This window comes from Bombus vancouverensis, chromosome 14 (genome assembly GCF_051014615.1).
Source record: "Bombus vancouverensis nearcticus chromosome 14, iyBomVanc1_principal, whole genome shotgun sequence".
NCBI lineage: Eukaryota > Metazoa > Arthropoda > Insecta > Hymenoptera > Apidae > Bombus > Bombus vancouverensis.
Window position 1 is genome coordinate 10436233 of NC_134924.1, and position 27928 is coordinate 10464160.

General features: G+C 30.6%; 5 protein-coding genes across 8 annotated transcripts in view; 4 read left to right on the forward strand and 1 right to left on the reverse strand.

Moving 5' to 3' along the window:
• The window catches only part of Rme-8 (receptor mediated endocytosis 8), a 10550-nt gene extending 867 nt beyond the window's left edge, over positions 1-9683 (forward strand). The window contains exons 2-18 of one of the 2 annotated variants that reach the window (XM_033330666.2): positions 32-299; positions 1345-2190; positions 2556-2999; positions 3093-3503; positions 3601-4166; positions 4290-5205; positions 5280-5636; positions 5718-5909; positions 5989-6501; positions 6592-7170; positions 7244-7673; positions 7744-8026; positions 8102-8315; positions 8384-8569; positions 8645-8785; positions 8860-9100; positions 9187-9683. In XM_033330666.2, coding sequence (XP_033186557.1) covers positions 32-299; positions 1345-2190; positions 2556-2999; positions 3093-3503; positions 3601-4166; positions 4290-5205; positions 5280-5636; positions 5718-5909; positions 5989-6501; positions 6592-7170; positions 7244-7673; positions 7744-8026; positions 8102-8315; positions 8384-8569; positions 8645-8785; positions 8860-9100; positions 9187-9302 — 6703 coding nt within the window. In that variant the 3' untranslated portion in view covers positions 9303-9683. The remainder of the gene's footprint in view (positions 1-31; positions 300-1344; positions 2191-2555; positions 3000-3092; positions 3504-3600; positions 4167-4289; positions 5206-5279; positions 5637-5717; positions 5910-5988; positions 6502-6591; positions 7171-7243; positions 7674-7743; positions 8027-8101; positions 8316-8383; positions 8570-8644; positions 8786-8859; positions 9101-9186) is intronic. The other variant, XM_033330676.2, reaches the window with a different exon arrangement.
• Positions 9684-11514: 1831 nt separating this feature from the next.
• On the forward strand, positions 11515-15497 carry LOC117162030 (uncharacterized). The gene is made up of 6 exons (XM_033343883.2): positions 11515-11691; positions 12274-12376; positions 12595-13150; positions 13236-14227; positions 14314-14539; positions 14636-15497. The coding sequence occupies exons 2-6, from the start codon at positions 12282-12284 to the stop codon at positions 15413-15415; spliced, it is 2649 nt and encodes an 882-aa protein (XP_033199774.2). The 5' UTR covers positions 11515-11691; positions 12274-12281; the 3' UTR covers positions 15416-15497.
• Positions 15498-15641: 144 nt separating this feature from the next.
• On the forward strand, positions 15642-16649 carry LOC143302400 (ubiquinol-cytochrome-c reductase complex assembly factor 2-like). Its single transcript, XM_033343954.2, has 2 exons — positions 15642-16129; positions 16346-16649. The coding sequence occupies exons 1-2, from the start codon at positions 16062-16064 to the stop codon at positions 16647-16649; spliced, it is 372 nt and encodes a 123-aa protein (XP_033199845.2). The 5' UTR covers positions 15642-16061.
• On the forward strand, positions 16633-17959 carry LOC143302387 (putative methyltransferase-like protein 15 homolog). The gene has a single exon (XM_076624510.1). The coding sequence runs from the start codon at positions 16633-16635 to the stop codon at positions 17788-17790; it is 1158 nt and encodes a 385-aa protein (XP_076480625.1). The 3' UTR covers positions 17791-17959.
• Positions 17848-25306, reverse strand: pug (pug C-1-tetrahydrofolate synthase, cytoplasmic). Of its 3 annotated transcripts, none has more exons than XM_033343706.2 (13): positions 25208-25306; positions 24052-24117; positions 22824-23159; positions 22196-22288; positions 21862-22003; positions 21389-21500; positions 20383-20948; positions 19714-20017; positions 19423-19640; positions 18879-19342; positions 18545-18797; positions 18277-18462; positions 17848-18210 (listed from the first exon to the last, which is right to left on the reverse strand). In XM_033343706.2, exons 1-13 carry the CDS (start codon positions 25231-25233, stop codon positions 18121-18123), a joined length of 2856 nt encoding a protein of 951 aa, XP_033199597.1. In that variant the 5' UTR covers positions 25234-25306; the 3' UTR covers positions 17848-18120. The 3 variants fall into 3 exon arrangements, with proteins under 3 accessions (XP_033199597.1, XP_033199662.1, XP_076480622.1); XM_033343771.2 differs by lacking the exon at positions 25208-25306 and adding an exon at positions 24195-24338; XM_076624507.1 differs by lacking the exons at positions 24052-24117; positions 25208-25306 and adding an exon at positions 22349-22430 and having other exon boundaries at positions 22824-22954.
• Positions 25307-27928: the final 2622 nt, after the last annotated feature.

The window sequence follows — 27928 nt, forward strand, 5'->3', positions numbered from 1 at the left end:
TTAAAAATCTTATTTAATGCTTATACAACAGGTACAAACGTATCTTTTCTATTGGATCCATGGGTATAACAACATATAATCCTACTACATTAGAAGTTACAAATAAATGGGAATACTTAGATTTTATAAGTGTGCAACCAACAAACAGAAATCAATTAGGTCTGCATGAATTTAGTATAACAATGCGCAAAGAACGAAAAATTGACAATATGAAATTTAGTTCAGAATACAGAGCTCATTTATTAACTGAAGCTCTGAAATATAGAAACCAATTTGCTGAGAAACCTAAAGAAATTTTGGTAAGTTATATATTCTTTATATAACACTTCTTGGAAAAGATGCTATTAAAATTTAATCAAACCTGTTATCAACCTAGCCATATGGTTAATATATATGCGATAGTCTGTAGTATATTTGTTTACAGTTATCTGTACAACTAATACATGCAATACCATTTATATCAATCTATATAATATCTACTAATTGTAATTCAATATTTTTATCAAATCATCCTATTGAATTTTGTAATTATATAAAATATTCAAAATAAAACAATAAATGGTAATTATATAAAAGAGGGTACATTAAAAAAAGTTACATTAGTATTAAAATTTTTGTAAATAAAAATGCAAAAAGTAATCAAAATATCTTATTAAGTTTCTCTCATGAAGTCAAGCAACTTTCATCTAAAACACTGTTTTATATTTCTCATACTTGCATAAATAATCACATGTATATATTTAAAATGGACATACTGTATAATTATGAAAGCTTATGAATAAAAATATTAAGGTTTCTACATAAAAAAAAGAATTTTAGAAAAATTATTAATATTTCTTTGTAACTTTTTCTAATTGAACAATTGATAAATCTTTTGCCAGTTGACTGCCCTAATTAAAAGCAGTAACTTTTATCCTAAAATTTTTTCTTCTTCTTACTTGCAGTTTGCGAGTTACAATATAAAATCGAAAAATAGCCAAATTTTCAGGGGTCAGTATCACTTTTGCAATGAGTTTGGGTAGCAAAAAAATTGCGTTATATGTAACTATATATACGAACACACATGTAATATCATCATATCCATAGATAAAGCTAATCCAAACCTAACTCACATTAAGATAAAAAATAAAAGTATTTTTATCAATATTTCGGAAATTAAAGCACTGCGATGGTTATATCTATAGGAAAATCTTGTTCAGAATCATGGTCATAACATATATTTGAAAATCATTGAAATTGGTGAGATGTACCCTTTTCTATATAACTGCTCAATAAATAAACTATTATGTTCGCCATTTTCAATGTGTACTGTATTTATTAAATTAATATTTTCATTTTCTCTAGAGGTATCAAGCTTATAAACATCATTGGTCTGATACAAGATTACCTGTTGTGTTAGAAGTGACACCATATAGTCTTGACCAATTAGATCCAGCAACCAATATGGTATTAGCCAGTTATTGTTATAAAGATTTTGAAGGAATTCTTACAATGAAAGATTATTCTAATGGATTTGTAATTGTATGTGGTGGATTTGGACGCTTACATCTTTTTGCTTCTCAACACATGGAAGAAATTAAAAAAAAGCTGCTGGAATCAGCTATGAACAATTTAGGTATCAGCATAAAAGTTTTGAAAGAACCAATCAAATTAGATGATTTTGTTGCTCAGAGGTTGGGTAAATTTAGTGCTGATGAACATATAACAAGTGTATCAGAATTTACTGTTCATAAGTATTCATCTAGACATATAGATCCTCAGAGAAGAACTCTTTGTCTTTCTGATACTTGTTTATTGGAAAGAGATCCTCAGACGTATAATATTTGTACTCTTAGACCTCTGTCAGATATTTTTGCGTTGATTCGTGACAATGAAAATCCACAATTATTTACTATACAGTATCTCAATGGTCAAACACGTAGTTATACTGCAACGGATAGAGATTCTTTGTTAGCTTCCTTATTGGATGGAGTTAGAGCATCTGGTAATAGAGATGTTCATGTCAGAATGTATCCAGTACCTAGGGGCAAAAGACTTGGACCTCTTAATTTACCTGTTGATGAAGAAGTTGAAACATCTCATGTTAAGTTTCTTCAACAACCACCAAGTGGACGTAGTTTTGCTGAAATTTTGGAAAGATTTAATGCAAATATTCCCTACAGTGGTCTTAATTACTCTGTTACACAAGATGTAAGACATATTCCCTATATTTAATATTGTATATATATATACATATATATAATATTAAATTTCTATATGATTATCAAATATAAAAATGAATATTGTGCAGTGCATTAAAGCGGTGATAGTTTATTAAATTTGAATTAAATCGTATTAAATTTTATTAAAATGTATGTGTGATACAAAATAATACATTATACTTATCTTTGCAGATTGGAATAAATTGAATAAATATTTATGTAAAAAGTTGTTTCTAATATTTTGTATTTTCTATTTCTTTTTTATTTACAATAATAAATAGATCATATTGATCATATTGTATAGATGAATAGATTATATAGTAATCTGAATAGATATTTTCTTTTTTTGTCTAGGATGTTGTACCGCTTGAATGGACTGCAACAACATTACAACTTCACATATACCATTTGATGAATAACTACTTACAGGGTCTTTTTACTGAAAATAAAGATAAAATTATTCTTGGTGCTTTAAATGCATTGGTCAATAAGGAATTAGAAACAAACAGTGAAATAGAAGCACAATTCCATGCTATAAGGAGATTGGTTGCTAGCAAAATTGGTTTTACTGCATTTACAACTCTTCTTGGATTTAGAGAAGCTATTGGACATAAAGTTGTGAAAGCTTTGAAAAGACAAGATTATGGTGTAACACAAGCTGCTATAGATTGTATTTGTGCTCTCATGCAACCAATGCATGATGATTGTGATTTAAGACAAGAACAGTTAAATAAAAGTAGCCTTCTCAGTAGTAATAAATTTTTGGAAAATTTACTTGATATGTGGATTAACCATATAGTAAGTGTGAAAATATTAATCTTATCTTCATTTTCTTAACAATAGTAGTTACTGTCCTGTAGTATGCTAACATTGTTCCTATGAATATTTCAGAATCATGGTACAGGTGCTCTGGTAGTCTCTGCCATGCTTGACCTCTTAACTTTTGCTCTGTGTGTACCGTATAGTGAAACGACCGATGGTAAACACTTCGATAATCTTCTAGAAATGGTCGCTGCAAGAGGAAGATCGCTTTTTAAACTGTTCCAACATCCGTCGCTAGCTATTGTTAAAGGTGCTGGGTTAATAATGAGAGCGATTATCGAAGAAGGTGCACCAGAAGTGGCTGCAAAAATGCAAGAACTTGCTCTTGCGGAAGGAGCTTTACCGAGACATCTATTAAATAGTCTTTTTACTGTTGGTACTGATGGTAGACTGTTGACACATAGACAATTGTGTAGACATCTTGTAGGACTTTGGGTTACAGGACATCCTACAGCTATGGGACTGTTGAAAAGGATTATGGTAAATTAGCATTATTGACTGAACTTATATAATATCATTTTCATTTAATTACAAAAATGGAAGTATCTAAGTTTGTATTCATTATGCATTTATACAGCCTGTTGGTTTATTAAATTACTTAGACTCCGATGAAAAAGTACCCGATTCGTTTCTTGAGAAAGAACGATTGAACAATCGTGATAATTTAAAGATAGCTATAGATCACGCATCAAAAAATAAGAAAAGCCCACAGTGGATTGCGATCGAACGTCAAATGCGTGTAGTTGAAAAACATGTAGAACATGCTCTTCAACACTGGGGAGCTAGGATTGGGATCGAACGTAAAGAGAAAATCAAAGAACGTCCGATAGTATTAAGAAAACGCAGAGAAAGAATTAAATCAGAAGCAAATTGGAATTTGTTTTATTATAAGTTCAATCAGGATCATTCACTGCCGAATTTAATTTGGAATCATAAAACACGTGAAGAATTAAGAACCGCGCTTGAGAATGAAATTCGCGCGTTCAGTTCTGACAAAGATTTAGCAGGAGGAACCCTAATTGCTTGGAATCATAGAGAATTTGAAGTACAGTATCAGTGCCTGTCAGATGAAGTGAAAATCGGTGATTATTATTTAAGGCTTTTGTTGGAAAAAGATAGTCCAGACAGTCCAATAAGAAAATCGTATGTATGACAGAATTTTAATTGTTGTGATTACAATTCAGATTATATTAAATTTATTTCTTAAATTTTCTCACATGTATTATGTTGTGCAGATGAAGTAATAAATTGTTATTTTCATCACAGATATGAATTTTTTAACGACTTGTACCATAGATTCATATTAACAACAAAAGTCGAAATGAAGTGCCTTTGCTTGCAAGCAATGACTATAGTATATGAACGATACTATGAAGATATTGGTCCATTTTCGGATACAAAATATATTGTAGGAATGCTGGAACGTTGTACAGATAGAATGGAACGTGATAGATTAGTCATGTTCATAAATAAACTTATATTACATAGAAGAAACGTAAAAGATATAATGGATCAAAACGGAGTACGCACATTAGTCGATCTCTTAACTTTGGCTCATTTACACACATCTAGAGCAGTTGTACCTACACAAACTAATGTAATAGAAGCAGGACCACAGCAACAACAGGTTATGGAAAAAGAATGGTATTACAATGACGGAGATCAGCGGAAAGGTCCTATAAGTTTGAAAGATTTAAAGGAATTGTATCATACAAATCAGATTACATACAAAACGAAAGTTTGGGCACAAGGATTAGACGGATGGCGAATGATCTCGCAAGTTCCGCAATTAAAATGGACATTAGTCGCGAAAGGGACACCAGTAATAAATGAAAGTGAATTAGCAACATTGATTCTAAATATTTTAATCAAAATGTGCGAGTATTTTCCAAGTAGAGACGTTGATGACGCGGTAATTAGACCTCTACCGCGCATGAAGCGGTTATTATCGGATCTTCAGTGCCTACCTCATATTGTTCAACTTTTATTAACGTTTGACCCGGTTTTAGTTGAAAAAGTAGCTACTTTATTATGTGAAATAATGCGAGATAACGCAGATGTTTCAAAAATTTATCTTACTGGTGTCTTCTATTTCATATTAATGTACACTGGTTCAAACGTTTTACCGATAGCGAGATTTTTACAGTTAACTCATACGAAACAGGCATTTAGGAGTGATGATGTAAGTGTGAAATTTATATTTTTGCTAACTGACAAAACAGATCAGTTGTCTCACATAATATTTTAATATCATAGAATGTATCATCAGACATCATGCAACGGAGTATTCTTGGACAACTTTTACCTGATGCAATGGTTAGCTATTTAGAAAATCATGGCGCGGAAAAATTTGCGCAAATATTTCTTGGTGATTACGATACACCAGAAGCAATATGGAATGCTGAAATGAGAAGAATGCTTATTGAAAAAATAGCAACGCATATAGCAGATTTCTCACCAAAATTAAGAAGCCATACTATGGCTAGATATCAATACATTGCTATACCTGCGATAAGGTATCCACAATTAGAGAAGGAATTATTCTGTCAAATATTTTATCTAAGACATCTTTGTGATACTGTAAAATTCCCACAGTGGCCTATTCCTGAACCGGTAAGTCAATAGTAAATGATTTAAAAATATCTACTTATTAATTCTTAAAATATATTTAAAATAATAATATATAATTTTTAGGTACATTTATTGAAAGATGTGTTAGATGCATGGAAGAAAGAAGTAGAAAAGAAACCACCACTGATGACAATGGATGAAGCTTATAAAGCTCTTCAATTGTCCAGTGGAAAACAACATAATGAGGCTGAAGTTAGAAAATCATATTATAAACTTGCGCAAATGTATCACCCTGATAAAAATCCACAAGGCAGAGTAAGTTGTATCAAATTCTATGTACATTAGCAACATATAAACGTATTAAATTCTTCATAGAAGTGTTTTCTGTTCATAGGATAAATTCGAAGCTGTTAATCAGGCATACGAATTTTTATGTAGCCGAAGTTGTTGGTCGACTGACGGTCCAAATCCTGATAACATAGTGCTTATTTTAAGAACACAGAGCATTCTCTTCCATAGATATTCCGACGAACTTAGACCTTACAAATACGCAGGTTACCCGCAGTTAATTAAAACAATCAAACTAGAAACAGACGATGAGCAATTATTCTCAAAATCCGCGCCATTATTGGCAGCCGCTAGCGAACTTGCATATCACACAGTACACTGTTCTGCATTAAACGCGGAAGAACTTCGCAGAGAAGGAGGATTAGATGTTTTATTAGAAGCTTATACACGATGTGTTTCTGTCCTAAATAAATCGAGTAAACTTAATGATATAGCAGTGCAGGTATGCATGCATATCACTAGATGCTTCTCGGTTGCTGGGTCCTTTAGGGGCTGCAAAGATAGGATTATTGAACTACCACAATTAGTTAAAGACCTCTGTAGAATATTACACTTCAAGGTTAGTACTAGCAATTTTGAAAACATTGTTAAAAAATCACTATTAATATTATATATATTTTTTAATTATTATAATGATATATATTTACAGCATTTAACAAAATTATGTTCGGTGGCAACAGAATGTGTTTCTTCCCTTGCCACGGATAGTGCATTACAAATGCAACTTTTACAGTCTGGTGCTTTATGGCATTTATTATTATTTATGTTTAATTACGATTACACGTTGGAAGAAGGTGGCGTTGAAAGAAATCAAGACGAAAATCGTCAGGAAGTGGCAAATAATTTAGCGAAATTAGCAGTTCGAGCATGTGCAAGATTAGGTGGTTACATGACAGGAGAGAATGAAACACCTGTTAATCCTGTTACTGTTGCCGCGTTAGAAAGTTTATTAACGCCTTATCTAGCTCGTCAACTCTCAAAGGATAAACCGGAAGAAATATTAAAAATCCTAAACTCGAATTGCTCCAATCCATATTTGATTTGGGATAACGGAACAAGAGCAGAATTGAACGAATACTTGGAAGCTAAACGACAAGAGAGATTAAATGGCAATGATAGTTTTGAACATGATTTTAGTGACTTTAAATATAGCGTCCATGCCGATGAACTTATTATTGGAGAAATATTTGTAAAAGTATACAATGAACAACCCAATTTCCCTATAGAGGTAATTTAACATTATGTAATATTTTTCCGATGAAAAAATTATTTTTACTTAAAACAAACAAATATTTTTTCAGAACCCCAAAAGTTTTACAATTAATGTACTTGACTTTTTGTCTGAATCGTCAAAATATTTGACATCAATGGGCAATATGGCATTAGCTAAGAAGGATCAAGAGAAATTGGAACATATTGTTATGTCTTTAGAAGCATTAAAAAATGTTATAAAAAATAATCCAGGAATTGAATTACAATGTATAGGGCACTTCAGATTATTATTTGGACTTCTGAGTTGTAATAACTTTAAGTTGATACAGAAAAACGCACTTGAAGTTATTAGTAATGTTACAAAGAACCAAGAATGTGTAGATGATATCGCAGCAAACGAGGTTATAGTACATTTATTATTAGCTTTAAATTCTCTGCAGGAGTGTCAGTTGCTAATATTGGAAACTTTGTATGCTCTGATGAGCTCCACGAAGATCGTAAAAGATGCACTGTCTAAAGGTAAAATTAAACATGAGCCATATCTAAAATTATACCTTTCTTTTCAAAACGAAATTTATGAAAATTTTAGGGGCTGTTGTATACGTTCTTGATCTGTTCTGTAATTCAAGTAACACTCAGATACGCGAAACAGCCGCAGAACTGCTTGGCAAAATGTCATCTGATAAGTTGGCTGGACCAAAAGTAAAACTAGATTTGTCTAGATTTTTACCCAGATTATTTAGTGAAGCTATTAGGGATGCTCCAAAACAATGTGTGCATATGTTTGAAACAAAACACGAGAATCCTGAATTAATATGGGATGATAATGCCAAAGCTAGAGTGTCGAGGATCGTTGGGGAATTAAAAGACGAGTACATAAACATTTTTTAAAAATATTTATTTTCTTGTTTAATTACATTCTTCTAAAGCAAAATAAATTTTTTCAGATATTACATGTTACAAAGACGAAATTCCAATGCAATATTAAAGTTACCTGATACTCAAAGTAATATTGATATCGCAACAAATGAACCCGCAGTCGGAGGTGTATATCTTAGATTATTTATAGCCAGTCCCGCATGGGCTCTTAGGAAACCTAAGGAATTTTTAAGCGAACTTATGGATACGACGTTAGCCCTTATGTCCAAGGAGAAAACTGATGTAAGTGTACACTTTGGTGTGTTGTAGTATATGTGTATATTGATTAATTTAATAATATCCTTAAATAGTCGGATATGTTGGAATTAACAACACAAGCGCTAGTAAATTTACTTCAAGCACAACCAAGTTTAGCAGATCAAGTTCCATCATTAGGACACATACCTAGACTATGCCGACAAATGTCAATGCAAAACAATCAACCATCTGTATATAAAACTGCGATATTAATACTTCATCAATTAGCAGCAAGCGAGGTGAGTTCGTTGACTTTTCTTTATGAAATATTAAATAGTATTTAATATCAACAACACTAATTAATAATCTTACAGATTTGTATATCATCTATTTGTCAAACAGAATGCATAAGTCCACTGAAACATGCTATGCAATCTAGACGAGATATGATAGCAATAGCGTGCGAAACGCTGAATAGATTATTTTCGACTAACGAGGATAGACTTATAAAACAGGTAAATACAAGACATCAAATATTATTTCTATCAGTATTATAAATTCAAGATTTGTTGTTAACTGTTCCTTATAGGCACTGGACGCTGAAATGGTACCTTATTTGTTAAATATACTAGAAGGACGGTTAGATGTAATTGAAAACCCTGCAACTGCTAAAGCTCAAATAGTCAAAGCTTTAAAAGCAATGACTAGAAGCTTGTTGCTGGGTGAGAAAGTAAATGCGATACTAGAGAAGTCAAGTGTCTGGGCGGAATACAAAGATCAGCGACATGATCTGTTTATTTCTAATACAACTAATTCTGGTTACCTTACTGGTACGATATACATATCAATTATTTTCATTTCTATATTAGATATAATATATTTACACATACGAATGTAATAATAATATAATATATAGCTGGAACGCCGGTGTCTGCTGGTTATTTAACGGCTGGACCCAGTACCACATTAACCACCGGCCCACCCCCAGTCGACAAAGAAGATAGTTTAATTAATAGAAATGATAGTATCTGATATAGGTAGCATCGTAATTAAAAAAAAAAAAGGAAGGAAATAGGCAGTAAGAATGCCACTTCTGGAAATTCCTATCGGTAAATCGGTAAATCGGTACCGATGTAAAGACTACATTGCCTGTGATTTTTGGCTCCTTAAGATAAGGAATTTATCAAACGAATAATGTTTTTGTTGAATTTACATTTATATTAAGATTATCACAATACAATGATACTTTTTATTATGCTATATAGGCAAATTATATAATTATGTCAGATATGTCATTCTTTACAGAGACATCATCGTGTGGCAAAAGATAGTATTCAATGAAAGTCTATTACTAAACAAATTTTTCTAGAAAATATCCCTCGAATAAAAAATCTCCCTCGTCGATTGTAAAAATTTTCTAGACAGCGTTTCATTTTGTACTTAGCAAATCTTCTGACACGATTTTTCATCTTATTGTGACAAACGAACTTACATTCCTGGCGAATGAAGGAATAATACGTTCGATGTTTAGCGTTGTTGCTGTATCTGAATGTGATTAATATTACTTGGAGAGATTTTTAAATACTTACTAATAAATACAATATATACATATGAACTTGGTCCAACTTCAACTGCTCGGTGTCCCATGTATCAACGAAAATTTTATTGTTTAAATTACCATCAACATTATATAAAAACATTAAATTTATATTTGTTGAATGTATCTTCACGATCTAATCGCATTTTTTGATATGGCAAAATGCTTTCATTTTTTATATACATTAAAAAATTCAAGAGCGTTTAAGTATGTAATACACATAAAAGCACAAATGCGTTATTTTCATTCATTTTAAAAAGTAACAAAAATGTAACTGTATGAAAATGATTTATCATTATTTCTTCACGGTAATTTCACGTTATATTGTTTTCTTCAGAAATCTTATAAGAAAACACGACAATTACGAGCGTATATCGAACGTCTACAACAAATCAAACAATTATAAGAAATTTTAAACATACATAATCTTAAAACAAAATCGGTTATATATTTTAAAGCGATATTCATTCATTATTTCAATATACAATATATGAATGTATATCCTTTACTTTTGAAATGTTACACATATATGTATATATACACACACACGTATATTGTACTTTGTTATACATATAGCTTGTTTTATGTAAGCTTAAGGCCGAAAAAAAGCGCTAAAACTTCTCGGTGATACTAAACGAGGATCTATCGAATGGATTAGATTCCATGAGTAGGAAGTTCCTCTTTTTCATATCAATTTCTAGTATTCTAACAAAGCGATCATTCAGCAAATACGGGCGGACATCCGTAGAACTTAGGAATATAAAACAAAAGTAAAAGAAAAGGAAACACGCTACGCGTTGTATTTTACTTGCCATCCACCAGTATTGTAATATACTTTTGCTACTTTGAATCGATAAGTTGAGTGTTCACGGCGTTAATCAAGCAACAAAACTACGTAACGAAGACACAAAAATGCTAAAAGTAATAGTTCCTCTGATAGCAAGAATGTAATATGTAATGAATGTAGGAATGTTCACGTGTCTGATGGACGGGACATAAAACAGTATTTCTATACCTGCACTTCTATAACAAAGGCGAACAACTAAGTTCCTTTTAGACTTCAAACCTTCGTTTCCGGCAAACTGTAAATTTATGAAATATTTACAATTCTTTCGTCACCGTGTACTTGACTTATCGATCGAATCTTCTTTTAGACAGATGGGAAAAGAAACAAAGTTATTAGTGATATAAAAAATAAAGAGATCGAAACGTTAATCATAACGAAATACAAAAAGAGTATAAAAACTGATTGCCATGTTCTTGCTGTACTTTGTGTAATATTGTTACTGACAGTCGAGCAACGGTGTGAACAAATATGGAAGAGCCTTAGTCATTTTTATGTATTTGCACCTGAGTTCTTAAGATTGAGAATAAGATATTGTATATAAACAGACAGACACACACACATACATATATACATATATATATATATATACATATATATATATGAAAGAAGTTATACCACAAATTATTGTACGTATAATTAGAAAATAAATGATTTTGCACATGGTACGATCGACTGTAAAACGACGTGATTTTTCTAATTTCATTGTCGTGTTTGTAAACACTATTTTAACGAATTGTGGAAAATTTGCCATTTTTTAGATATACATATGTTATTATTGTTAATGCATACGTCCATATTTAAGCATTTGTTGTCGGACTGATAGGAAATTAATTTGTCTAGACTGTTTTTGAATTAAGTAAACATAGGTCTACTGTGAAGCTGTGCATTCCAGCAAGAGAGTGAAACTCGCTTTTTACAATTTTTTTAACTGAGCCTAGGGTGAAAATGTAAACCACACATTTTAAAGATTTATACAGGTATGTATATGTCGAAAATTTCATCAAAATGTACTAACATTACTATGAGCTACGAACGGTTAAAAATGGTTGAAATCGCAGTTTTTCACGACTTTTGGTCTAAAATCTAAAGATTCTTACATCTTTGTAACATCATTATTTCCATATCAACCGATTCCGACCAAAATTTAACAATTTCTTAAACTGAATAATATAATACTGAAAAAATGATACCACAAATAACTAGCATTCCGAGTACAACTTCAGATTAGCATAATCTTATATCATATTAATAAGTAGAAAGTAAAACAGAGTTTTATGTGTAAAAATATATAGATAATAATCATCTATGGTAATAATAGAAATTTAATCCTCGGAAGATAAAATCAGTATTCAGTACAAATCGAAAATACCTAGTTAGTTAACGCCATCTTTTAAGTATTGCTAGAATTATAATTTCTGTACATGAAATCATTGTCTGTGATCAAATAACACAGCTACTGACAACATCTCGATAATAAATTTAATATAATAGATTAGTCTATAGATCTAATGAAGAAATTAGCAGAAAAGTAGATAAAATTTATCATTTTTAAATTGAAGTGTTCAACATGAAGATAGTTTGCGCTGCCAAAACTTGTAAATACTCTTTGGATAATGAAGACTCGACAAATGTCAAATTCATTCACTTTCCGAACAGTGATACGTAAGTCTTGTCGAATTATAAATTAATCACTACTTAAAAATAATATTTCATTCATTATACTAGTCGTAGTTATACATATTTTTAATTTGCAACAAATAATATTTTTCATTATCATAATAATCATTATGTAAAATAATATACTTAATTAGTAGTCTTTCTTTATTTATTGGAAATTAAATATTTTGTTTTATAACTTGTTATAAATTATTTTCTTTCAGTTCAAAAATATGGGCACATCAGTGTGATAGAACGGATCTTCTAATGAAATCTAATGAAGAATTGTATTCAAATTATTATATATGTTCTCATCATATAGAAGATCGTTATTTCATAAATAAGACAGATCCTGTGATAGTAGATCAACATGCTATTCCAACGTTATTTGAATCTGATATTATTGCTGGAAAAGATTCAAAAAATGTCTTTGATAAAAATGAACAAACAGAAATAACTGATAATGTTATGTTATCATATTGTGATATGGATGTTGAAATGGATCAGTATCATGAAATCAGTATTAAATTTTCAAATTTATGTAGAATATGTGAAGAACCATGTTTCGATGGTATAGAAATATTTTCACTGAAAGGAATAGATCTAAGGCTAAGAGAAAAAATAAGTTTACATTTACCAATCATGGTTGATATGGAAGATATAATGCCACAGAAATTGTGCATGAATTGTTATAATAAATTAGAAGTTGCACATTCGTTAGTTATAACATCTTTAAGAACAGACATGAGGTTGAAAAAATTTTTGAATATTAATGCAGAAGTAAGTAGCTAGTATATATAACTTAACATTTAACTACTATATATGTATCATAATATTAAGATCAAATGTATATATTATTTTACAGCTAAATTATGATCATAAGTATAGTGCCATAGCAAAAAAGTGTTCCTTAGAAATAGATGAAGAAATGTCTATGAATGAAACAACTGATGTTACACCTGTAGAATTATCTTCTAGCAAAATGAATGAAATTTCTATGAATCAGGAAGTTTCTAAAGAATTTAGTGACTTGGAAAATACCAATATGCAAAAAGATAGTTTTCAAAATAGTATAAGAAAGGAAGTGCAATCTGAATTAAATAGTTTTATTGCATCACATAATGAGGAAATTAAAGAAGATGAATGTACAGATAGACTAACAAAAAATTATTCAGATAATGAAATATTAAATAATGAAATTCAATGCTTGTATTGTAAAAGTATGTTTAAAACACAAGAGATGTTTGAAAACCACAAAATGTTGTGTGATGGAGGAGAAATAGTTGTACAGAAGGAAAAAGAAGCTAATAATAATATGAATGATAAAGAATCCAATAATATAAAGATAATGAACTTTCAATTTATAACAAAAACTTGTAATGTTTGTCATGAAAATTTTGAAACTGAGAAACACTTTGTTGAACATAAACTTTCGTATTGTAAATTTCTTCAATTAAAAGATTATCAAATTACTGATAAAATAATTATGAACAAAGAACAGTGCAATAATCATAAAGATTTCTACAATACCAATAATCCATCAATGGAAACCAATAAAAAATGTGGCCATTGTGGTTTGATTTATATTACTAAAAAGGAATTATTAAATCATATTATGGACTGTCATGAAGGTCAACTTCTATTTAAATGTATCATATGTGATAGAAGCTATGAAAAGTGGTCTAGTTTAGATGTACATGAAGCCACTCACAGAATAGATAAACCTTATTTATGTGATTTATGTGGGAAGAGTTTTAAACATTCCAATAATTTAAGAGGTCATAAAAGAACTCATTTAGATGATTCAAAAAAGAAACGACACATTTGTGACATTTGTGGAAATGCATTCAGATCTAGGTAGCATTTTAAAACTTTTAAGTACTATATCATAAAGTAAATCATTAATTTTGTATTTTTCAATAATTGTTAAATATGTAATTCAGATTTCATTTGGGAGAACATATGAATCAACATAATGGAAATAAACCTTACTCCTGTGAAAAGTGTGGCAAAGCTTTTTACAAAAGAATACAACTAAGACAGCATAAACTTTCTCATGGTTTGAATAAACATGTCTGTCCAATTTGTGGTACAGCTTTCAATCGTAAAGGAAACATGAATACACATCTTAAACGTCATAACAGTGGAAATGGTATATATACATGTAGCGTAAGTATACCATTATTAGAAACAAATTAATAGCATTCAAAATTAATAATTCATAGCATTCAGTATTACGTAAAAACATATGCATTTTATTTCTAGATATGCACACACACATGTAAATCAATGAGTGAGTTAAAGTTACATAGAAAAAAACATATAGAACAAGATACTATAGAAAATATAGAAAAAAAACATATCGATAAACCTACATGGAAATGTAAGAGTTGTGACCGAATATTTTCAACTCGAGCGGTATTATTAAATCATGAACGTACACATAAAGAAGATAAAATAAGTATCGATTGTAATATTTGTGGGAAAAAATTAGCAAGCAAAAATTCTCTGGTGTATCATAAAAAATCCATTCATTCTTCTGAGAGACCGTATATGTGTCAATATTGTGAAGAATCGTTTGTTTCCAAAGAATCACGTCTTATACACGAAAGAATACATACCGGAGAACGTCCTTACGTTTGCAAAATATGTAAAATGGAATACAAATGTTCAAGCAATCTTAATCAACATATAAAAATTCATTCTGGGATTAAGCCTTATATATGTATATATTGTAATAAAAGTTTCACGCGTAGAGGAACGTTAAATGTGCATGAGAGAATACATACTGGAGAGAAACCATTTGCTTGCGAAACGTGTGGTAGAACATTTTCTCAAAAAAATGATATGATCAAGCACACTAAAACACATAATGCCAAATCGTTGTCTTGCGAACAATGCAATGAAGTTTTCACAAGGAAGAAAGATATCCTAAAGCATATTGCTTTGCACGAACAAAATAATCCTATAATTCAGGAGTATGTAGAGATACAACAAGAAATAGAACCTTACAGTGTGGATATAGCATGCTCCGAATTTGAATAATTTTTTTATGTATGAGATAATATAAATATTAGGTACTAAGATAATTTGTGCATGTAGGTACATAAATTTAGTTAACAGATTTCGCCTGCGTTTAGTTTCAATTTCAACTACCGCTGCTAATGTCGTATTTATCTTGAGTCGATAACGTTACATGTGATATGAAGTTGGTAAGGGAATCACCACCATTTTTGTAAATAGTAAAAATTGATTTGTATATTTGCTCAGGGATTTACCTCGATCACGTGATACAAAACCCTTTAATACGTTTGGTTTATTTTATGTTACACTTATTCATGATAGTTGGTAATATGTATTTAAAAGTGACTAACTTTTTGTAAATTGGTACTTTATCACATTATTATTACTATTTTTACTAACATAAATCATTATTGCGCGACTTTGCCAGTTTCATATTTGTCTATCTCAGATAAAAAAATAGATATGAACTTTTCCGTAGAACCGTACAATTAAATAGGTTCTTGTCTATGCTAGTGTGCAATCAAACAATACAGATCCCTAATTATATAGGTTCTTGTATATGCTAACTTTAGTTGACCTCAGCACTTGACCGCATGGTGCAGCACCTGTACTGAGAAATAACTAGAATTACAGGCGTGAGCATTCTCGTTTCCTCTCTGTTATTACTATGGGTACATATAGAAATTATATGAAATTATTAGAAACATGGCCCGTGGATAATTCTAAACCTGGCAGGTAATTTTGTTAAATAAACTAAATTTGACTATTTTTTCCTTCCTCATAACCTATATTCAGGTTAGATTTAATATTTTAAATAGTTATGGTTATAAATGCTTTGATACTGTATACAATTAGTTATATGTTTTATAGTATTTGAATATGTTATTAATTTTATACCTAATTATTGTAATTGTTGCTATAAAATATAATTATAATTTATATGTATTTTAGAGACTTAGCTCAGCATATTCGTGATCAATTAAAACTTGCTTTTGCAAAGGGTGAAGCTAGTGAAGTAAATCGTGAGCAATGTGACCGTTATTACATGAGTTTGAAGAGACTTTCTTCCAATCATTATGGACAAATGTATAGCCGTACACTTTCAAGTACTGCTAGTGGATTAACAAAAGATCAATGTAATTTATTGCTTACACCAGAAGCACAGGAGTACTATTCAGAAAATAGAAGAGGATTTTTTAAGAGTAAATTTTCAAGATTGTTCAGGAATATTGTTAAGAATGAAGCTAATAAGTAATATAATTCATGTATATAAATATTATGGCTTGAAATATCTAAGAAAGGATGTACATTATTTATTTTGGGCACATAATGATACAATAGATTTAAGGAATAGTAGAAAATATAGCAAAATAGCAAACAAAGCTGATAATACTATTAAAAATATACCTCATGTGCCAGTTATGGTTAAGGAAGTATTACATTATTTGGAGCCATTACCAGGAAAAGTTTTTGTGGATATGACATTTGGAGCTGGTGGACATTCTACAAAAATTTTGGAATCTTCACCTGATGTAAAAATATTTGCATTGGATAGAGACCCTGTTGCATATCAATATGCACAAATTTTGTCAGAGAAATATCCTGGACAAGTAATACCTTTATTGGGGAGATTTTCTGAATTGCCACAGTTGCTTTGTAAATATCAGGTAAATGTACATAGCATAGATGGCTTCTTGTTTGATTTTGGTTGTTCATCTATGCAATTTGATATTGCTGAAAGAGGATTTTCAGTGTCAAAAAATGGACCTTTAGATATGAGAATGGATGGATTTAGATGCCCATCAGAACCTACAGCTAGTGAAGTTTTAGAGCAAATAACAGAATCAGACTTAGCTTGTGTGTTAAGAATTTATGGTAATGAAAAGTATGCTAAAAAAATTGCACGTGCTATTATAGAAGCTCGATATAATTTTAGAAACTTAAAAACTACACAAGAATTGGCTCAACTTATTGAATCTGTGATTTCTGAAAAAAGATTTGATCAACTTGGCAGACATACTCATTGTGCAACAAAAACATTTCAAGCATTAAGAATTTTTGTAAATAATGAATTAAATGAGATTAACTATGGTATTATTATTGCTGGGTCATATTTAAAAACGAATGGTCGTTTAATAACAATATCTTTTCATTCTCTGGAAGACACAATCGTTAAAAGGCATATGTCAGGAAACATAACAGAAACTGTAGCTAATGTGTTACCATTAAAATATTTAAATTATGGTAAACATTATAGTTCAACTGAAATGGAAGATTTTAATAAAACACCTTGGAAAATGTTGCATAAACATGTAATAACACCTACACTGGAAGAAATAAACGCAAATCCAAGATCACATTCTGCAAAGTTACGAGCTATCTGTAAAATAGCTTAAATTACTGTCAGATTTTAAAGTTGACACTGTAGATACGAATAAATATTTCCATTCATATCTTTTTTTAAATACAAAATATTTATTGGATCTTTGACAATATATGTACATTGTATCATGTGTAAACAAAGAAATAAAGAGTTACAATTTAGAGATGCAAAAATGTACAAAATATTCAAGGTAAAATATACTTTATAATACTTCATACATGAAACAAATCACCATTTAGAATCCATTTTTTAATTTTTATTCACAAAGATATGAATTTGCATAAAAACCTGTAGTCTAATTGTAAATCATGATAACGTTTATAACATTGTAGACGTAACATACTTAAAATAAGCCTTCTATTTCATCTGTTTCACTGTTCCACTCCATGTCATAAATGCTTGGTCTTGTAGAAAGACCTGGCATCATCATTATCTAGAAATATAATACATATTATAGTTACATATTATATCGTAATATTCAATAATCTGAAGTACTTACTTCTCCTACTATTGGTACTATAATGCCTGCTCCTACTGACACAAATATATCAGTAATTTTGAGTGTGAAATCTGTAGGTGCACCTTTAATTGATGGATCACCCGTTAAAGAGTTTGATGTTTTTGCCATGCATAGCGGTAAATTATCATAATTTAATTGATTATACTTCTTTATTTTCTCCTGAACCTGTGTTCATAATTATTGATTGTACACATAATTGTGTAAATTTTATATCAAACAAGAATTTTCTACAAAATTGAGAGCTTACCTTGTCTGCAAGAACAACTTCTCCAGCTCCATACATTTCTTTGGCAATAATATTTATCTTTTCTTCTATACCAATATTAAGATCATACAATACTTTGAAATTACTAACTTTATTTGTAGCAGCTATGACTGCATCAGCTAGTTCTGTGGCACCAGCACCACCCTCTGCCCAATGATTACATATAGCTGCATTAGTAGCACCACTTTCTATTGCTGCTCGTTTCACCAATTCTAATTCAGCTTGAGTATCAGTACTGAAATAATATTTTACGATTCTGTATTTACTACGCAAAAGTATTTACGAGGAAAATTATTTACCTTTATGTAAAATTTACCTGTGAACATTAATGGCAACAATAACTGGAACACCAAATTTAATTCCATTACTGATATGCTTCTGAAGATTCGGAAGACCTTTCCTAACTAAATCAAGATTTTCCTCGAGATATTCTTTTTTTAATGGAACGCCAGTCTTTACCGGAGGCCCTCCACCATGCATCTTCAATGCTCTAACAGTTACAACAAGCACAACAGCGTTTGGTATATGATTAGATGTTCGACATTTAATGTCAAAGAATTTCTCCATACCGATATCAGAACCGAATCCACTTTCGGTTACTACGATACCTTCCGGTCCAACTAATTTTAATGCAATAGCGTCTGCTATGATGGAAGAACAGCCGTGAGCAATATTTGCAAACGGTCCAGCATGAATCATTACCGGCGTTCCTTCCAATGATTGCATGAGTGTTGGCTCAATAGCATCTTTCAATAAAATTGCCATTGCTCCAGTCACACCCTAAATGTATGTATATATTATTACCGAGCACTAGAATGAAATATTTGCAATTTCATAATTTGGATAATAGATATACTAACGAAATCTTCGGCAGTTAACGGTTCTCCATCTTTGTTAAAAGCAACTACTATATTGCCGAGTCTTCGCTTCATATCATCGACGCTAGTTGACAATGCAAGTATTGCCATTATTTCCGAAGCAACAGAAATGCGGAATGATGTTTCTCGCGTTCTACCTTTCTCGGTCGGACTTTGACCAATGGTAATCTTCCGTAAATATCGATCGTTTGTGTCGACCACTGAAATAAGTAGATTTGTGTAAAAAACCGTATCGTTTTTTTAATCTTTTGTGCATGATGTGTTCTATGTTACCTCGAGTCCAAGTAATGTTTTCTGGGTCAATATCTAATCTTGCGAATCTCCTCCTTTCTTCTTCCGTTAAACTATTTGGATCGGTCTTTGTGATACCTAGTTTTTTTAAACGTCTTAATTGTATCTTAGAAAATTTCCTTTCATTTTTGATAGTTGGTACAAGATGATCGTAAAGGGACTGATCACTTTGAGTACATTCGTGGAAATATCGAGTATCAATTTGTGCTGCTAATAGATTATTCGCTGCGCTTATGGCGTGGATATCACCAGTTAAGTGCAAGTTAAATTCTTCCATAGGAATGATCTGAAAATTGTATTATATTACTTATATCTTTTTATTTGATAGTATGCTTTGATATTTTTTTCATTATTGTTTCTTCTTTCATCTAAATCATACAATTTTATGAAGAAATTAAAATATTTATAGTACGACGATGAACATCTCTCTTGTTTCGTTCCTGATTTGTGTAATGAGTTTTTATAAAGTATTTATCATTCTAATACATCTTTTACGTCGAAAAAGCATTGAAAAACAATATGTGTCTTCTTTTTACTTACATCTTTTAATAATTAGTGGGTTAATGAAATTTTACATGTTAATGCTAACGTGATTGGCAGTAAGATTAAGTTGTATACTTAAAAAATTTTTTTAATTTCAATAGACAATACCTGTGAATATCCTCCACCAGCCGCTCCTCCTTTAACTCCAAAAGTAGGTCCTTGACTAGGTTGTCTTAGAGTTGCAAATGAATTCTTTCCTTTGAACGCTGTTAATGCTTGCACCAAGCCTAACGACATTGTACTTTTGCCCTCACCAAATGGTGTTGGCGTGATACCGGCAACTACCACGAGTTTTCCATTTGGTTGGTTTTCCAATCGTTTTAAAACTTTCAAGCTGATCTTTGCTTTTGTACTTCCATAAGGACTAATTTCATTAGGAAGTAAACCAATTTCCTCGGCTAAACTCGTGATTGGTTTAGGTTCCTGATTTCTTGAAATCGTTATGTCGTTAGGTACCGGCTTTTGGGGATTGACTTTTAAAATTTTTAAATTCCATTTTTTGTTTAATACTTTCTCTGCTGTTCTTTGTGCAGATATTACTGTGTTTTTCATTAACATAGCAACGGTCATTGGACCAACACCACCAGGTACGGGCGTGATATAAGAAGCTACTTTAACAGCTTCATCATAATCTACATCGCCCACCAAACGTTGTCCACTTTTTTTTGTAGGATCTGAAAGAATTCTTCAGATTATTATTTTATAAATGAATTCAATGACTTTATAATTATTGCATTTAATTGTCCGGCGCTCTCTCGCTATTTTCGATTGAATCGTATTTTTTTATCGTTAAAAAATTTCATTAAAAAAAAAATTGCTACCGATTTTCGTGAATCGTCGTTTTAATTGTATATTACAATTCTTCTTAAGACAGTAAAAATCTTCTTCGTTTCAAGATTACGAAATACAAAATTTGAGGATCGCAACTATGTTGATATAAAGAGAAGGTACCTGCGTTAAATATACTTTTCATAACAGTGATAATGAGCCTAGGAATTATAACATTAAGTACAATAATTATTGCAAGTTTAACATTAATAATACACAATTTTAAGGGAAATAATATTGATGGGAGAATAATATCAATGAATGCAGTACGTGAAATTATGTCTACCTGGAATGGAATTGATTCCGCAATCGATTACGACTGCACCCGGTTTAATCCAGCTTCCTTTAACCATCTGGGGTTGACCAATACCAACCACTAAGATGTCAGCTTGTGAAACCTTCAATCATAATCGAATATTCGATGTAAAATATAGTTAAAATTTTCTATATCTTCGTTTAAAAATTCGTAAAAAGCATAGTTAAAATGTTAATCTTATAAGTGAAAAATGTCTTATCTAGCATTTTTTATTTTTCAAGATATACTGAAATATTGTAAGCTATCTATCTTTTTACCCTTTAAGCAATGTTGTATTATACAAACTGTTACGAAATGACGACCAAATATTTTGAATTGAACGAAGAAAAACGAAGACACAAGAAATAATAAAATTGAATTCTTCTCAGGTATTTCAAAATGATACATAAATCATATTAACTAAGGAAGACAATATATTGATCCAATGGAGATAGAATACTTACAATTTGTGGAAGATCTCGCGTTTTTGAATGGCATATAGTTACAGTTGCGTTATGCCATTTTAATAATTCAGATATAGGTGTACCAACGATTTTACTTCTGCCTATAACTACAGCTTGAGCACCAGCGATCGGTACGCCGCTTCTATAAAACATTATTTCAATTATTTTGCATTAGATATCATCTTATACTTTATACAGGTACATAACTATCATGCGTAATCATTATATTTATCTATTTAAAAAGTTATTTCTTTTTAATTATCATGTTGTCCTTTTTTCGAATGGAAAACATAAGGAATTGTTAGCTGAAAAGAAAATAACATTTTCAACATACTTTTTGATAAGTTCAATGCATCCGTTTGGAGTGCATGGTAAGAATCCAGACATATCGCCAATGGCTACTCTTCCTTCGTTAATTGTGTTTAATCTAAAAAAATAGAGTATTTTAATATTCATTATTTTGTGCATAAGAGGAAATAGGCATTACTTCTTATTTTCGGTCATAAATACAGGTTAATGTTTGAATATTTTCCAATAACGCTGGATCGACGGAAATATTGTGACGTTCCCTAACAAAATAAGTAAAAAATTGTTATCGAGTTTGCTAGTGTTTAAACGGAAGGTTTTTAACGACTACGCTCTTATCATTTAATTCGAGATGTTTTGTGTCAAAGGTCACGTTACTGACGCGTTTTCTTGTATGTGTCAGCATTTATTTCTTACATTAAGTTATCCTAAAACACATTTTGCTTAATAAACTTGTCATTCAATAATAAATTTTTGAAAATTTCGTTGCAAACATTGATTAATTCATATTCGTATACGTGACTCGGTGCATAAAATATATTTAAAATAGATGTTAATTATATTTCTTTTTTTCAGTTTAAACGAACAGTATTTCAAAATTGAGCGCAGTATTAAAAAAAATTATTACATTGATTATGACAATCTGGAAAACTTACCCATCCACATCCTTTTCGGGCGATACTAAGTCGGTAATCATATGAGAATTAATTCTATTGATACTATCAAGCGGCATTTGTACGATGATACCGTGTATGTTTGGATCATTGTTCAATTTATTTACTTTGTTTATTAATTCTAGTTCTGTGACGGTATTTGGTAATTTGACATGATCTGTGATAATTCCAATTTCACTTGCCGCTTTTATCTTCATTCTTATATAAACATTTGAGTCTTCTCTGCCGCCTACTTGAACGATCGCTAAACCAGGTACATAATTTGGTAATTTCTCACTCAATGCTCTCACATCTTTCTTTAGATCTCCACGAATTTCGCTAGGAAAGTAAAAATTCATTATAATATGTATTTTCAATAATATATAATATATTTAGAACTATATAAAATGATTTGAGGAAAATAAAGTATTAAAATTTGTTAAGTTAATAATTTAGGAATGTATCTATTCAAATTTCTTTTTTGTAATATATTTCAAATTAAATTGATTTCGTATACATATTTTGCTGATATTGACATTGATAATTAGAAATTTGAAATATTTTATTGGTAGAAATTTCCTATTTGTATATATATATATATATAAATTATATCATATATATGTACGAATTATATATATATATAATTCGATAATATTTTTTAGAAATACGTAGATAAATTAATATATTCATATGTATATCTACATTTTCGATATCGCATGCATCTCTTACGAATATTTAAATTTGGCGCTTCTTAATGCAGATATATATATCCATGCTTTCTAAGGGTAATATACAATTAAATGTCTTACTAAATATCAAGGATTTCATTTCAAGAATTATTTGTATTGTAATGAACGCTTTTTTTTTATTATGTAATCAAGTCACAAAAAATATACATAACCTCACATAGGGAAAGAGGCATACTTTTATAAAGCATATAATTATTAAGAACTGGTTTAAGAATTAAATTATAAAAGATAGGAAAGTCAGTACAATGAATAGTATCGACCTCTATGCAACTATGAAACACTCGGAAAATTAATTTAAATCGTAATTTCTATTCGAATAGCTTTTGTTTTGAAATTTGAACCACGTGTAAGATCAGATCGATAAATTATTTCGAGGATCTATTCTGAAAGCTGTAATACATTCTATTTGAATAGCTACATACGAATTAAGTATGCCCTTTTTATTGTTTAAAGCTTATTTTTAATAGCTTTTAATAACTTACCTTGCCAATTTAGTGCCGGATAACACAATTCCTCGTGCATCTGTCGACATGATTCTGTGCAAGAATCTATAATCACACAAAAGAAATTACTTTTACTTAATTTTTCACTGTACAAATTAATCGCTGTGTAAATTAAGACGTACAGATCGATACGATCAACATGAATTTACTGGAAGACCGACACTGTTCGAATGAACAGTTTAAGTGCAGGCAACCGGTTTACAAGCGATTCGACTCGTGACTCCTGAATACTCATGTATATATCATGTATAAGTATATATCTTTGTAGTGATATCGTTATGCGAGTTGTTCACACATTGAAGCACCTAATCGATCATTTAAACGTTTATACCCACTCGAAACTTGAGTAAAATATAATATGTAAAGCGTGTGTGTGTTAATATCTGCAATAAGATAAAAATTAACTCAAATAATTGTTCTAACAATTACTTTATTTTACCGAATAAAGAACCAACCCCCAAAGTCAGTCTTCACAATTAAATAAATTCTGTCAGACACCTCGGACTTTACTTAGACAAGAAACCAAACTGAAGAAAACACATTCAAGGGAAAATAAAACAAATAAAAATTACTAAAAAATCAGTATAGTGTGATATATTAGGCTTAAAATAAGAAACTCCGAATTGAGCAGAGACAACAAATTCTTAATATATAAAACCATTATTAAACACGTATGAACATATTCATTACAAATCGGGAGTATGGTGGTCAAGTGAGACTTCAAAAAATAGAAAATCTAAATATAGGTATAATGTAAATAAATGTATTTAAAAATGGAAACCAAACTATCATCTTAAGATTCATCCTCAAAGCGTTGACTTTTATCAGAATCGATGATATAAGGAAAGTGTTAAAAATTCCCACAGTTGAAGAAACTACATGACACACCACAGCACATAAACAATCACACAAACCCACTTACTAAAAACTGCTGCACAAACTCCGATTTATTAATGCTCACGCACTAACACATTACACACGCACATGTAACAGTAGTAGAACGTTTCACTAATTCCCGATAATTGTATCGGAATGCATACGATTCTTTTTAATCTTTAAAAAAAATATACTTGACGGTTAGGAAGACGAGAGTATGAAGAATTTGAAAGAGTATTATAAGAAATATTATTCTTACCTGAAAGTTTGCAGTATTCGTGCCATCTGGTGGAATTAAGATGATGATCCGGTAGAGACTAATGAATCATTAACAAATATGATCTCCATGGGGGGTAAGGAAACACATGCAACAAACAAGAGAATAATGTTCACCGATAATTTATATCGGAACTGTAGTTGATAAACTTTGATCTCCATTATTTGACATGCATCTATAAAGACAATATTATTATCTTTACGAGATGCAGAGTATATACGAGTAAAATAATTTCTTCTTAAATTATCGATATTTTGTATTCGTAATAATAAGTTTTTGTCTGAATATAACAGAATTACAATGTTGAACATGAATGAGATAAAAGTGAATGCATTTTCGTAATACTTATGTACGTCGATATGAAAATGAATCTAAATGTTACGTATAGTCGGTGTAAAAAGTAGTAGTATAGCCTTTAAAATAGAATTTTTTTAAATTGGACTAAACAACTTGATTTATTTCGAGAAGTTGGGAAGGTTAGTTTACTAGTAAAAAGACTTTTGGAAAAGTTGCAATTGTTCGGAATTGCGAAGAAAGAAGTAAAGGTTGCGCTTCGTATCTTTTTTATCGAAATCGATTGATGTGGTAACAAGTGACAGTCATCGAAAGAAAGAAATGCAAAGAAATGCAAAAATCTTTATTACAGTTTATACACCGAAAGTCGTGAAAAAGTGCGATTTTCACTATTTTTAGCCGTTTGTAGCTCATAACGACGTTTATCGATTTCAATAAAATTTTCAGCATGTATATAACTGGCATAAATCTTCAAAATTTATTGTTTATAAACATAAAAAAGATGTAAAACGCTTTCTCTTTTTTCTTCGCGATTACGAACAATAGCAACTTTTCCAAAAGTCTTTTTACGCTTCATCTAGTAAACTAACCCTCCTCCTAACTTGTCTAAAAAACTCAAATCATTTGATCTAACTTTAAGAAAGTTATTCTGTTGTAAAGAGCATGAATACTTTCTACGTCAACTATATTTACTGTATATATATATTTATATTCGTTTTCAATAAATAACTGACGGATATATGATTGATTGTGAGATCTTACTATATGTTGATAACTAAATGATTTATTAAATCTTATCATAGACGTCAAAGCTTCGTAATAAATTCTTGTAATACGATGCTAAAAATAATTAATTTCCTAGTCAAACGAAATATAACTAGTACATATTTCAATATTTTCAATATTCACTACACAAAATTCGAGAATTTCATATCCTATTAATTAATATTTTAAAAATCTATGTATCTATAATATAATCAACGAATTTTAGAACAGGAATAATCGAATATACATATAGTGCCTCTTAATTAGTGAATTCTGGTTTATTTTTCAAATACGAATTCGTATTATGATTTTAATTAATGTACGAGATACGATAATTATACTAAAAGTTTAAAATATTTATGATGAATTAAAATTGAAAATAATTGATGCGCGTCAAGCTCAAGCGGTAACTATACAGATTTAATACTTACTGAACTAAACCGCTAGTGTCTCCGTACAGCCTCGATACAGACTCGATACGAACTAACCATGGCTATTTATTTAACTGACTAACCATACGACTAGTTATGACTACCATCGACTACCATTGGCTACTATCCCGAACATCTCCTCGTTTCCCCTTTTCCCGGGTGCCGACGAAAGGGAAAGCTTTTTCCCGAGATGGGGATGGAAAAACTCATAAGCAATAAAACAACAAATTTTCTTTTCAAAGGCCCATGGGTTTGTTGCTATGTCCCAGTGTCTATTCTTTTACGACATTTTGTCCTCGGACACCGTCTCGCAGCTCATGCGGCCAACATCTGTGCATTAACTCCGGAACTTTCTCTACAGCCATGAGCCGCTACATAATTTAGAAACGTTAAAAAAAGCTGATTTCTTATCAAATAAGTAATGAATTGTATTGTTTACTAACTTACTGCTTTATCTTCTAAGAACAATTGATTTTTATTTTATATTTATATTTGAACGAATAATCTTCAAAGAACACATAATATATATGTTTGTTAATACATGTTCATATTTAATTAAGGAAATATAGAAAGGCTCAAAGTTGTTTATACAGAGCTTTGGGAACAGTTCAAATTATACTACTCTCCGGAACTTTGTGGAGAACCGTGCAAAAACAGCTTGCTTTCCTCATTCTGTTCTGTGTTTCAAAACCCCACGAGTCGATAAACCCATCTAATTTACTGCGGACGTTTTCCAAGACTAAGCAAAAACTGAATTTAAGCTTCTTGATGTTACGACGGTGAATTTCGTCGTCGTATTATTAGAACTATACCCAAGTATTTTTCGATCTATAAACGATATAACATTTATTTAATATTGGGCAAATGACTGGTATATTAAACTTTGATCTATCGAACATTTTCTAAATAATTCATAATTTAACTTAATTAAATTTGTTACTTTGCATTCGCATCTTGCTTAAGTCGCATTATTCGTATTATTAAAACACGTACAATAAGTGTTCGTCGGTGATTAGACCTCTTAGTGTCTCGACAACTTGAAAAGACTATACGTTCGCTTCAAACGGCTCAATGAAATTAAGCGTAGTATGTTCTACGTCCTTTATCCGGTCTTCGCGCTGATTGGGGGATCTGTAATGTCATTAGGCCGTGGTCTTCAACTGACCGTTCCGCCATTTCGTCATTCGAGGTTGGAGCAAACGGCGAAGATTAG

What these genes read in the sequence shown, in the direction of transcription:
- LOC143302400 (XM_033343954.2), top strand. Translation starts at nt 16,062, where the DNA reads ATGGGTACATATAGAAATTATATGAAATTATTAGAAACATGGCCCGTG. An exon ending in GATAATTCTAAACCTGGCAG is followed by an intron (nt 16,130 to 16,345) that starts GTAATTTTGTTA and finishes TATGTATTTTAG; the next exon opens with AGACTTAGCTCAGCATATTC.
- LOC117162030 (XM_033343883.2), top strand. Translation starts at nt 12,282, where the DNA reads ATGAAGATAGTTTGCGCTGCCAAAACTTGTAAATACTCTTTGGATAAT. An exon ending in CACTTTCCGAACAGTGATAC is followed by an intron (nt 12,377 to 12,594) that starts GTAAGTCTTGTC and finishes ATTTTCTTTCAG; the next exon opens with TTCAAAAATATGGGCACATC. An exon ending in TTTTGAATATTAATGCAGAA is followed by an intron (nt 13,151 to 13,235) that starts GTAAGTAGCTAG and finishes ATTATTTTACAG; the next exon opens with CTAAATTATGATCATAAGTA.
- pug (XM_033343706.2), bottom strand. Translation starts at nt 25,233, where the DNA reads ATGGCACGAATACTGCAAACTTTCAG. An exon ending in CGCGAGATCTTCCACAAATT is followed by an intron (nt 21,501 to 21,861) that starts GTAAGTATTCTA and finishes TTATGATTGAAG; the next exon opens with GTTTCACAAGCTGACATCTT. An exon ending in CGTTAACTGCCGAAGATTTC is followed by an intron (nt 19,343 to 19,422) that starts GTTAGTATATCT and finishes ACATACATTTAG; the next exon opens with GGTGTGACTGGAGCAATGGC.
- LOC143302387 (XM_076624510.1), top strand. Translation starts at nt 16,633, where the DNA reads ATGAAGCTAATAAGTAATATAATTCATGTATATAAATATTATGGCTTG.